The sequence below is a fragment of the Pelodiscus sinensis genome, chromosome 2 (assembly GCF_049634645.1).
Source record: "Pelodiscus sinensis isolate JC-2024 chromosome 2, ASM4963464v1, whole genome shotgun sequence".
Classification (NCBI taxonomy): domain Eukaryota; kingdom Metazoa; phylum Chordata; order Testudines; family Trionychidae; genus Pelodiscus; species Pelodiscus sinensis.
The window spans coordinates 9,215,054-9,227,947 of NC_134712.1; the positions used below are offsets into that span (position 1 = coordinate 9,215,054).

A 12,894-nucleotide genomic window follows, 5' to 3' on the forward strand; every position below is an offset into this window, starting at 1 on the left:
GTCTAGAGGGGGATCTGTCGAGAAAGAAAGCCTTTTTTGACAGATCCTTTATGCAACCTGCAAGGAGGTTTACAGGATCTGACAAAAAAGGCTTTCTTTCTTGACAGATCCCTCTCTAGACGGCTGCGTTGTGCCGACAAAGTGCTGAGTTGGTAAAACACGGTGGCCATTTTTATGCAAATTAGGTGCGGGATATTTAAATCTCTGCCTCATTTGCAATGTCGACCTGCCTAATCTGCATCCCTCTACCGACAGAGGGATGCAGTCTAGACATACCGCTAGTATCAAAACACTAGGCATAAGTTGGCATTGATAATACACAGTCTCAAACATGGCCCTATTGTTTGTCTTTGTTTTCTAGTTTGATCTTCAGCGGATGGTGATTTATTGTGATTCCCGACATGCTGAGCTGGAAACCTGCTGTGATATTCCCTCTGGACCAGTAAGATGTTTTGTTCACTCACTCACTCACTCACTCACTCACTCACTCACTCACTCACTCATCCAAATAAGGGGATGCAGCAGTGTGAGTCTGATGTCATAAAGGTAGTGAATCAAGTAACGTGACTGTGATGAGTTTACCGAAAAAGGGAAAAGTATAAAGAATTAAACATGTTCATGTCCTGTTTCCCTGTCAAACTCTCATAAGAAACAGAAAAGTCTGAAGGGTTCGATTGCTGATGAAAGAATAACAATTCCACCTAAAAGTAGTTAGTGGTTCCCGTTGCTGCTGCATGGGAAAAGCGAAGGCAGCAACCATTGCTAGTTAGTAGTCTCTGTACAGTTCCCAATGGAAAGATTTTTGTGTTGCAAGAAACACTGTCACAGTATGGCAGAAGTCTGCAGTGCCTCAATCACTGTTGTAGTTATTATTGGGATAATCAGATGTGCAATCTAGACTGTGCCTTTCAGTAGTTTTAAAAACCCCTAATCCAAACAAATCTATGATCCCTAGTCTCTGGAGTTTGACGTAGTTAGCAACACGTCTTGATAAATATCAATGTAGCTCAAAGGCAAGTGAGGTTTCTAAAAGGGACAACCTGATAATAATATGAGCTGTTTGGATTTAGTGTCAGGTGACAGTCGTCACTGAAGCACCACCTCCTGAAATAAGACCCACTGTTGGCAGCGAACAAGTGGGTGCTCAAAACACCCTCAACTGTTCCTGTCCTGCTGGAGAAAAGGTGAGTGACTCCGTTCTCTTTTGGGAACCTTTGCTGCTTCTTTCTGGCAGGCTCCTTTCATTTGTGGAGTAGGATCTAGTAGGGGACCGTCACGGTGCTTGACATGCAGTTCCAGGCAGGATCAGACACCTGGCTTGTAAGGTTGTTTGGGGAAAGACTGTCTCACCACCTACTTCCTTGGATCCTGATCCTGATTGTGGCTTCTGGAGATCAACCTAGAACATGAATCTGCAATTTTTAACTCCCCTATTAAGTGAGGGTTTTGTAGGACATACTAGGAATAGGCTCATAGGGTGAATGTGAGCCAGGTGGAAACCATACCCTTGCCTGGTGTGGAATTGAGCCACTTTATGTCAGAAGAGGCCACTTAGATATTAGCACTGCTGCAATATGTGTTTATCGTTGACTTCTTTTGTGTGTTGTTGCTCATACTTTGAGGACATTTACCTTTCTATCCATTGCCCACTGAAATGGACTCTTCCATGGTGGGGTTGTTGCCATTGTCTCTGGTGGACCCTAGTGTGCTGGCATGTAGTAAGAAGAGCAGTCTCCAAATTCTCTCCTTGTTCTCTCTTTAGGGTGAGAGGGGTCCAACAGGCCCTGAAGGTTTCAGAGGTCAAAAGGTCAGTAGTACCTCTATTTATAAGTACTGAATGCTGGGATATTCTGTATGACATGAAGAGTTTAAGGAACAAAATCAAATTAATTTGTGAGTGTGTGTATGTGTCTTGACTATGCTCAATTGTACTTTTATGTAGCCTGTAGAAGCACTCACTAACAGGCAACATTTTTGTTTCTACATTATGTTTCTCAAACACATCATCTAAGGCTATGTGTAGACTGCAGTCTTCTTTCGGAAGAAGCTTTTCCAAAGAGATCTTCTGAAAAAGCTTCTTCTGAAAGAGAGCGTCCACACTCCCAAAGCGCATCGAAAAGGTAATCTGCTTTTTTGACAGATAGCGTCCACACTGAATGGACACTATCTTACTTTGTAAGCTGTGATTACTATGGGCAGAATGACCACCAGGGCACCTGTGCTTTTTCCTCTTTCCTTTTCTTGCGAATGAACTCTCCCCCGTCCACACACACCTTTTTCCGAAAAAGTTCTTTAGGAAAAAGGCTTCTTCCTTGTAGAAAGAGGTTTACCAATGTTGGAAAAAACCCCTCTGTTCTTTTGATTTTTTTTCGAAAGAACGTGATTGCAGTATGGATGTAATTGAAGTTTTTTTGGAATAACCGCCATTTTCCCGAATAAACTCTGTAGCATAAACGTACCCTAAGAGACTGACATCACAACTCTAATGATTCTCCAATAATTCTGCATGGATTCTGCACCGTCTCCAAGCCAATAGGCCACCTCATTACTGTTAGTCATCCTCTAGACATTCACTGAAACTGGGGTATCCTAGCTAAAGCATTTTGAGTAATGGGCTGAAGTGAAATTTGGGCTATATTTCTAGACAGGCTTCTTCTTAGAATTCACAGAGTCAAGCAACCATTCTTTTCCTGGATGATTCTAAATCATACTTAGCTGGATGATGCTGACCTCTGATGGAGTCTCTTATTCTGTGTGGCTTTTGAGGTTAAAAGACCCAACCCTGGCCTTTTGGAGAGACTCGCTGCACTGGTTAAACGTTTCAGGGATGCAGAAAGAAATGCTTTTGGTATATATTTTCTGCTGCAGTAAATAGAGTCAAGCCTGTTGAAATTTAAGTTGCACCTGTTTAAAATAGCTGAGACTTTGGCTTATTGTGTTCATGGGTCTATAAATAGCCCCATTCCTATCTTAGGCTGTGACAATTTAAGTGATGACGGGCTATTCTTTAGAATGGCAGGACCATGAGAAATGACTGTGAAAAGAACACAAAAGGATGGCAATGGTAAAACAAAAGAAAGAAAATGTATCTTGTTCTACCCACTGGCAAATTCCTGTAACAAACATGAGTGACTAGCCAGTGGTCCCCAACATGATGCCCGTGGGGGCATTTATGTGCGCCCGCCAAATGATCTGGGCTGTCCCCGCCCCTGGCGCGTGGTGCATGCGTGGTGCCGGCCCCTGGCGTGTGGTACATGGGCAGCCTCTGCCCTGGGCACGCGGCGCATGGGCAGCCCCTGCCCTGGGCATGTGGTGCATGGGCGTCCCCGCCCCCGGGTGTGTGGTGCATGGGCATCCCCGCCCCCGAGAGTGCAGCGCATGGATGGCCCCGCCCCCGAGTGCACGGCACATGTGTGGGCCCACCCTGGGTGCGTGGCATGTGAGCAGCCCCACCCCCGGTGCCCGGCAGCCCCGAAAGGTTGGGGACCACTGCCCCCACTTCACTCTTAGTAAAATGACACGAACACAGTACTGTAGATGGAGGATTGACTAGCAATCCTTCTTTACTGATCTAGGCTAGTAATCACCTGGCTTTGGTGTTCCGCAATCCATGTGCATCCAAGGACCTATGAGGTTTGTTTAATAGTGATCTAACTGAATAGTGATCTAATTGACTCTTGAATTTTAATACAAGCTCTGCAAATGTGTCACTATGTAGGAGAGTAATAGAGATGTAGCTGTGTTAGCCTGGTCTTGCTGAAACAAAAGATAGGACTATGCAGCACTTTAAAGACTAACAAGATGGTTTATTAGGTGATGAGCTTTCGTGGGCCAGACTCACTTCCTCAGATCAAATTGTGGAAGAAAAGTGGCATGACCATATATACCAAAGGGATACAATAAAAAAATGTGAACACATATAAAATAGACCAATCAGATTTTAGAACAGAGGGAGGATGAGGCGGGGAGGTTAATGTCTATGAGCTAATGATATTAGAGATGATAATTGGGGAAGCTATCTTTGTAATGGGCAAGATAATTAGCATCTTTGTCAAGGCCTATTCGTAAAGTGTCAAATTTAAGCATGAATGACAGTTCAGAGACTTCTCTTTGAAGTCTTGTGTTAAAGTCTCTTTGAAGCAGGATGCAGGTAATCAGGTCATTGAGACTATGCCCATTCTGGTTGAAATAGCAAGAAATTGTTTTTTCTTTGTGAAACTGTCTGATGTCTGTTTTGTGTGCATTGATTCTTTGGCGAAGTGTCTGAGAAGATTGTCCAATGTAGGAGAAGGGGAGGTCATTTAACTCTTATGCTCACCTTCTGGATCCACTAAATAGTGCTAATTGTTTGTGCCTGCCTCACAGGGATGCTGTGAAGATTAATTAGTAAATGGATGTAAAGCCCTTTATGCCATTTCTGGCCCAGTTAATATCTAGGCTAGATTTACGCAGGAGTATCCTCCTTCCCCCAGCCGGTACATATACCTTTTATCCTGCTCAGATTCTGACTGACTCTTGAGAGCAGATCAAGAGCTATTCACCTGGGTCCTGCCCCCTCCAGTACAGCCAGTGCTAAACATTCAGAAATTGAGAATCAGGCCTCAACATTTATGTGCTTGGTTTATGAGATTTGAAAAGACAAAAAAAACCAGGCTCAATTTCTTCTGGTTTCTGTGCCTTACCCAGTCATATTTTTAAGATTTTCTCTGCCACCACAAAGGCTAGAAATATACTTTTTAAAATGGAAGCCAAAAGTCTCATCTATATCACGACTCCAGGAGCGATAAGAAAAAAACAGCAAATGTCATGAGAATGACAGTAAAATTATAAGAGCTGGTGTCACAGAAGTGCTGTCCTTGCATGCCCCTCGTGGCATGGCAGTTCTGCTTACGCTTTCCCCGTGGTGTCTTCTGCACATTGCTCTTCTGGATGCAGCATATTCTCTGCCCTCGTCACTGTGAAAACTCAATCACTACCGGGGTAGTGGAGTCCCCAACTCACAATCTGGCATAAACACAAACTGGCACTTTCCTGTACGGAGGGCCTGGCTGACTCCACCCTTCAGTTTGTAGCCTGACCCTTGCATGAGACAGGAGCTTCCAGTCTGCTTGTCTACCCACACGGTGGCCCAACTGAGCTGGCTCTGTCCTTTCAACTGCTCCCTCCCAACCTAACCACTCTTGCCCACCATAGCTCATTAACCCCTCCTGGCCAGCGTGGGGGTCACAAATATATAATTTTCTGGGTTTTATGGATAACATTGAAAAATCTCCCCCTCTTTCTTATTTCCCCCTTTCCCTTTCTTCCTGCTTGTTTCAAAATAGAAGCATAAAGGGGGGACAAGGAAGAAAACCCCACAGCATGGGGGAAAAATCTGAAATAAAAATGTTCATGGCAAATTCCGAAGAACTGAAAAATGGTTCGTTTTTGAAACCTGAAAAACAGAAATGACTGACATTTTAGAAATTTTTCATTATTTCCCCCCTTTTGGGGGGCCATCTTAACAGCTAAAGGAGAGGTCTCTGTGGCTTTAATGCAACCCACATTTAAGGGGCTGGGGGTCCTTGCTGTGCTGAATAGCAATTGTAACATTAAGGTTTTCTAAGGGAGCTGCAAGAAATCTTTTTGCCTTGCCATTGCCCCTTTCAGGATTCCATGCGTATTTTAAAATCAATGCCTGTGTATAAATCATACACCAAAACCCAAGCTTCCCATATACTGGAATCAAGATGATGCATGGATGGGATTTTTGATTGCAACAGCCCTTGCCCTGCTAGATGATATGGTGAGGCTTGGGACAATGTTGGTTTCAGTCTTGTGAGATGAATCTTTGATATGCTTAAATACATAATTAAAATATCGAATATACAAACGTTAAAATGGAACAACTGAATGGAACAATTAAATCGATTGTTAGGCACCATCAGTAATAGCTGTGTGCTTGGCAGAACAATGTGCTTTACATCTGGTGATGCTAACATCCCTTTTCTCTCTTCTAGGGAGAAAGTGGCAACCCAGGACTTCCTGGTCTAAAAGGAGAAAAAGGAGACTCAGTAAGTCAGAGTCATTGGAGGCTGACAGAATGTGGAATGTGAGAGATGGGAGAATGGGTGTTCTCCTACTGATTAGATGGGACTTAGAAAGGGGCAGTGCTTTTACATAGCGTGAGTGGTCCCTGGTGACTAGAATTCTATTTTCAGCAGACTCCCTCTGTCCTTTGTATTCAGCATCCCTTAGGATGTGTGTATTCCAGTGTTCCCTCTAACTTTTTCTATCCTTGGGTGGATTGAAATTTCTTTTGGGGTGGGTTGAAATTTCTTATGTTCAACATGAATATTGAGGCAGTGTGTCGATGTGCACCACTAATACACACACACACACACACACACACACACACACACACACACACACACACACACACACAGAGTGTGGAAGGAAATACATTAAAACAAGGGATAAATTAACGAGGAACAATGCTTATGATATTTAATATGAAATCAAATAAAAAAGAAAATTAACACTGACCTTGGAGTACATGTATTATCTTCCTTTCTAACAACATGAGCTAGTAAACACAGTAAAATGAAAGATCTCCTGGTTAAGCCAATGCGGTCTTTTGCCATACTTTCCTACTCAGTGGCATAGCTTGCTTTTGGACCCTTAATAATGTCCCTTTGAAAAACTGCCCACTCTCTTCAGTTCTTTTTCCCCTTAGTTTTGCTTCCCATGGGACCTTTCCTACCAGCTCTCTGAGCTTACCAAAATCTGCCTTCCTGAAATCCATTGTCTCTATTTTGTATTTAATATTTAGTAGTATTTGCAAAGAGTGCATGATAAATACAATATTTACTGACACTGAAAAGGAGAGTAAAAAGGCATTCACTAAGGCTTATACAGTGTCTCTGGCAAATGTTTAGGAACCATGCTGTGAAAACAGATAAAAGTTCTCCTCGTTTGAAACTTTTACCTCGTGTGTGTCACCAACTCAAAGAGTAGAAGTCTCAGAACAAATTAACACATGGCTTCAGGGTTTGTAAACAGATGCATGTTTCAAAAAGCTTGCTAATAAGGTTTCATCCACATTTATGCGCCTTTATAAATAATCAGTAGTAGAATCTGCATGAATCTTTTGTCAATTAATATTCATAAAGTGCTTTGAGATCCTTGAGTAAAAGTGCAATGCAGCATTATTTTATATTAAATGTACCTTTTCCCCTCCTTTCTAGGGCAGAGGAGCATATGGCAGAGGAGAGAAGGGAGAACAGGTATGATGATATTGTTTATTATACAAAACATTTAGATCATATCTCACTCCACTACTTTGTTTGGCTCAAATTCTAATTTTGGGGCCCATAAGAACTTCAGGAGACCATATGAACAAAGAGAATTCAGGAGATATGTGCTGGTTGGATTTTAGTAAAAGAAGCAATATATTTTCTCATACACACTTCACCGGAAAGTTAAGATTTGTCACTGCTTTGCCTCTTGTGTAGTCTCCATTCCAGCTGTGCAGAGTGTGTAAAATGCAGTCTAATCAGAATGATAAATCTCAGCTGTACAAGCGGAATGCACTGTACAAGGAACAATGCAGTGGGAATCAGACTGCTTGGAATATTTATAGCTATATTGGACAAGGCATTTGTAAATCTCTTGTAGGGAAGAGTCCTGCATTGGTAGAGAAAAGTGGAGTTTATAACCATTTGAATCAGTAGAGCCAACAGCCTCGCTGGCACTCTGGTCCTGGGGCCCCTGGGTAAGGTAGGGGGCTGGCTTAACGCTCCTGGATGGGACAGGGCCTCGGGAAGCCAGTCCTCAGTACCGCCAGGACCACAACATGTTCCTCCAGCATTCAGAGCTGCCCAGAGTGTGCTCTGACAGTGATTTAAAGGGCCCAGGGTGATCGCCCCCTTTGCATCTTCATGGGCAGGCCTGATTTGAACCTTCCTATCTCAACTTTCTCTGATTATAATCTGTTGATCATATGCATCTGAAATGCACCGTTTGACCTTCTCACATTCCAGATGAAGGCTGTTTTTTAGAGGAAGTATTACTAAGTCATCCACAGAGATGGGAAGAATAAAGGTGAAATTTCGGCATTTACGTGCAACCCCTCCTATCGACAGGCAGAGTTTGGCCTACCGTAGGCATTCTAGACAAAGAGTCACAATGCAGCCTTTAGACATCAGCCCGTGTTTCTCACATGGCAAGGGTCATTCAGCTCTAAGCGTTATGTTTAGTATGTTGGTGCTGTCCGAGAAACACGGTCTGGAGAAAAGAGACTCCACTCAGAAGCCAAAAGGGAGGCCTCCTTTGTTTGTTTTGCACTGCAGTTTCTTTAAGAACAGGGGTTGTCTCTCCAGTGCCGATGTACAAGAAGTTCCTGTCTTTTTCCAACAATGGAAATGGCAAGATCGCATTGCTTTCATAAACATTTATGTCTGTTCAGGTGGCTCAGGCTAGTTTAATCAGAAATCAGTTTGTAGGCTGAAAGGTGAGGCTTCTCTACTCTATGACGCCAGCTTTATACTAGTGTAACTCGACTGACAACAATTAGGGTGTGGAGCATCTTTGTATTTCAATATAGCACACCCCCGAGCATATAAATGATAGGAAACCAGCAACTGCAGGCTGTAATCCTCAACTCTGCATTGGAAAGTTTAGGAATAAGAGATCATTTGATTTAGAAGGTGAGAGAATTCATAGTGCAGGCTGAAACAGCATTCGTAACTTGCTTTGTTGTGTCTAGGTCAGGGGTGGGTAATAAAAAAACAGCCGCCCACAGGGTTAGCCCCAGCAGGCTGCCACTTCTATGTTTACCTGCGCCTCCACAGGTAGCAGACGAACGCAGCTCTCATTGGCCGTGGATCACCGTTCGTGTGATACCTGTGGAGGTGCAGGTAAATATAGCAGTGGGGACCCGCCAACGATTAACCCTGAGGACCGGCCTGCAGGCCAGAATTTGCCCACCCCTGGTCTAGGCATTACAGAGATGACTTGTGTGTTGCACCTTCAGTGCTGAAATATGTATGTGCAGACCGGAGGAGTGACAGGCACAGTGCCTAGGCCTTGTGCCCCAAATATTACGCCATCATCCCACAATGTGAACTTGTAGACACAAGCAGTTAGTTGCATCTGCAAAGAGGTGTGCTTGTGTAACCCACACACCTAGTATGGTTCACTGTCCCATGTAGTGGCAGTTAGACCGCTTACTGCGAGAGACAAGAACAAGGAAGATTTACAGCCTGAGCTAAGAGGCAGCTAGCTTTATAGCTCAAGCTGTAGTGGCTCCTACACTAATCTCCAGAGATCCCTGGTTCAAATCTGCCCAGTGGTGGTGATGTGTATGAATAACCACTCTACCATATGTGTCACATTTCCTGCTGTGTCTAATTTACCCGGATGAGTCTGTTTCAGCTGCCAGCTATGGAGGTTAGTCCTAAATGAGATCTTGTATGTTGTGGGAATGCAGATTGCATCTGGATTAATAGCCTAAGGCATAATTCATGAGCCAGTATCTTTGTGCTCTGTGTGTGTTCCACAAGCAGGATGCTTATCCGCAAAAGCACTTTTTGCGGAAAAGCGTCCATGGCCAATCTAGACGCGCTTTTCCGCAAAAAAGCCCCGATCGCCATTTTTGCGATCGGGGTTTTTTGCGCAAAACAAATCTCAGCTGTCTACACTGGCCCTTTTGCGCAAAAGTCTTTCGGAAAAAGACTTTTGCCTGAACGGGAGCAGCATAGTATTTCTGGAAAAGCACTGACAATCTTACATGAGATCGTCAGTGCTTTTCCGGAAATTCAAGCAGCCAGTGTAGGCAGCTGGCAAGTTTTTCCGCAAAAGTAGATGATTTTACGGAAAAACTTGCCAGTCTAGACACAGCCACACGGTGTCTGAAAAGTTCCCTCCCACACTTGACATAATCTGCCCTACTCAGAGCTGGCAGCAAAGTCTGCCACACAAACCTTCAAGTCCCCATCAGCTTGGGAGGACCAACATCTTTGTTGATCAACATCAGCCTGGGAGCATCAGCATCCCTCCTCTACCATCTTTGCCCCTATTCAGGAAGATGGGGCAAAGATGGTAGAGCAGGGATGGAGAACCTAAGGCCCAGGGGCCAGATGTGTCCCTGGATTGGGGCTCCTCCCCCTAGCATTGGGAAGCTCCTGTGCGACTGATTTTTTTCTGTGGGAGAATGGGCTGTAGGAGAAGTGGACAAGCCGTGGGAGCGGGTTTCATTATGGATGATAATGGCTTACTAGTATTAAAGCTGTTTCAATGTGTATACATAATTACAGGGCTATGAAGCAGGGGGACTGGGCCCTGGTCTCCCACCTGGGGTGCCCTTAGCACCAGGCTACAGAGTCGTTCCCTGTCACAGGTGAGAGTGAGGGAGCCCCAGGTCAGAATTTCCCACAGCTCAATGGTTAGAGCACTCTGCTGTAGGGTATAAAATCCCTGTTCAAATGCTTTCTCCCATCAGAAGCTGAACCCTGGTCTCCCACGTCCCAGCTGAGTGGGTTAGTCTCTGAGCTAAAAGTTATTCAGTGGGCACACCACCTCTACCTGCTTCTCTGGCCAGATATTGAATGGGGCCCACACAGGGCAGGTATTCTTAAAGTCTACCTATCTTATTAGGCCTCCACAAGCAAAATCCATCTATCCCCCCCAGTTCCTGGATCACAGTGGGAGACATTTATCCAGACACCGGGGGTGGGGCTACAGTTTGGATTCCCAGAGTCAGAAACAGGGGTATCTAGGGAACACTAATACTTCCTGCAAACACTAGCTGCCAAAAACTCTAAGGCATCTATAGGGGTATGCAGCAGCTGAGTGGGACTAAAGCCTGGGGTTTATGCACCTCAGTACCTCTGTGGAGGTATTCATACTTTCTTTCTCCTACACTTCGCATGTCTTTGAGGCAGTGACTGTTTCTCACTCTGTGTTTGTAAGGTGCCTTGTACAATGGGCTCCTAGTCTCACTTGGGCCTTCCACTTGCTACCATAACACAATAATAGCGATAATTAATAAAAATCCCTTTTCATATAGAGATGGCCTCTGTGGAATGAGTCAACGGATGGGTGGCTTCTTCATTCCCTCCTCACTACATTTGGACACTTAAAAGTGAGAGGAAAAGCATAAACAAGTTGATCCTTGTTTGAAATGCCTCTAGTCAGCATTTTTCACATACAGGGAGTGGTTGGGAGATGCTGACCTTAGAACAGGGGTGGGCAATACATTTTGCCTGGGGGCCACTTCAAAATTGTTTTTAAAGTAGCCCCAGGTCACCCTGAAAAGGGTGGGGCCTAAATAGGAAGGGGTGTGGCTACCCCACACCCAGACCATGATTGATCTGGGTGTGGGGGAACCCCTTTGCCCCTCCTTTCCACTAGGCACCCATGCCATGGAAGAGGCGTGGCACACTCCTTAATTAGCCTGGGGGCAGGGGAGTAGCAGTGCCTCTGTGGGCCGGATCCACCCACTTGGCGGGCCGGATCCAGCCCGCGGAGGCCCTTTTGCCCACCCGTACCTTAGATCCTGATTCACAGCAGAAATCAACTAAGTTCTGAGGACGTTGCAGCTGGTGGTTTTCATGAGCAGAGCTGGGAGAGACGGGGATGCATTGTTGGGGTTTTTTTTTTAGTTCATAAATAAACTGGTTGGAGCAGGAAAACTAGAAATCAAGACTTCTGGGTTTCATTCCTAGCTCTCTGTCCATCTGCAAGTGCTGGGCAGTGTCAGTGTCTCGTGACATGCAGGAGGTCAAACTACATGATCTGGTGGTCTCTTCTGCCCCCCACCACTGTGACTGTAAGATCACACAGCATTTGTCCTCTCTAGATATGTCCACACAGGGATAAAAGCCTTGATGCTGAGCCATGGTTCACCCAAGCCAGCTAACTTGGGCTGTGGGGTTTAAAATTGCCGTGTGGATGTTTGGGTTCAGCCTGGAGCCACAGCCCTGAGACCCTCCATGCTTGCACTGTCCCAGAACTCGGGCAGCAATCCAAACCTGAATGTCTACCTGCAATTTTTCATCCCTGGAGCCAAGCTCCATGAGCCTGAGTCAGCTGATCCAGGACAGATGCAGGTTTTTTATCACCATGCAGAGACACCCTCTGTGTCCTAGGTTTCCTTGTAGAATAACAGCTCACCTACCTCTCAGTGCTGTCACGTGGCGTGTGAATAGTTGGTAGTTGTAATGTTCAGAGTCTCAGATAGAAGCTGATCCACAATGGTTAAGAGTTAGTGCTTTCAGCCTGTACTCTCCATCGCTTTGGCTGGTCAGGACAGTTTAATTCTATGATTCTAGTATTTTCTAAACCCTCCTTCCTGTACTCAGAGTGCCTTCTGCATGGTTAGCTAAATAACTGAGGAGTGGAGGTTGGGTTGGCTTCTTTCCCCTTAAACAGTAATTAAAGGGTTTTAGATAAAACCAGTGGTTTCTGTGACCCAGAATAACAGCTGCAGATTGTAACAAACAACTAGAAGCCAGATCACACATAATAATAATTTTGCATCCTGACAGCTTAGCTCTCAACACTACAGAAACTCTGAGGCTCGTATGGAGGGTTTTTTCCTTCCCCTTTAGAGAATCTCAGTGAATCTCGGTCCCAGTCTCCCACTGCCGGGCCTGTTGCTGGTACGCAATGACATCTGCTGGCAGTGACAAAGCTGTGAACTCTCCACCACCTTTCTTTCGGGCATTTCCTTGCCAAGCTCAACTCTGAGGGGAAAACCGAATCACATCAGAAAGCTCTTCAGGCCCCCCATTCCTGTGATTCAGTCACTGATAAGGGTGCCGGGATGCAGAACTCTTTCTAACACAATATTACGACTGACAGGTATAGATTAGCTGCTTGTCAGGGGGAGGTGAAAAGAACCCTCCTAAGTTA

The 12,894-nt window shown here is 44.9% G+C and overlaps 1 protein-coding gene across 1 annotated transcript in view; it reads left to right on the forward strand.

Moving 5' to 3' along the window:
• Window positions 1-12,894, forward strand: part of COL22A1 (collagen type XXII alpha 1 chain) — a 310,548-nt gene that overhangs the window by 133,561 nt on the left and 164,093 nt on the right. The window contains exons 9-13 of the mRNA XM_075920074.1: window positions 362-442; window positions 1,071-1,184; window positions 1,763-1,807; window positions 6,000-6,053; window positions 7,227-7,265. Coding sequence (XP_075776189.1) covers window positions 362-442; window positions 1,071-1,184; window positions 1,763-1,807; window positions 6,000-6,053; window positions 7,227-7,265 — 333 coding nt within the window. The remainder of the gene's footprint in view (window positions 1-361; window positions 443-1,070; window positions 1,185-1,762; window positions 1,808-5,999; window positions 6,054-7,226; window positions 7,266-12,894) is intronic.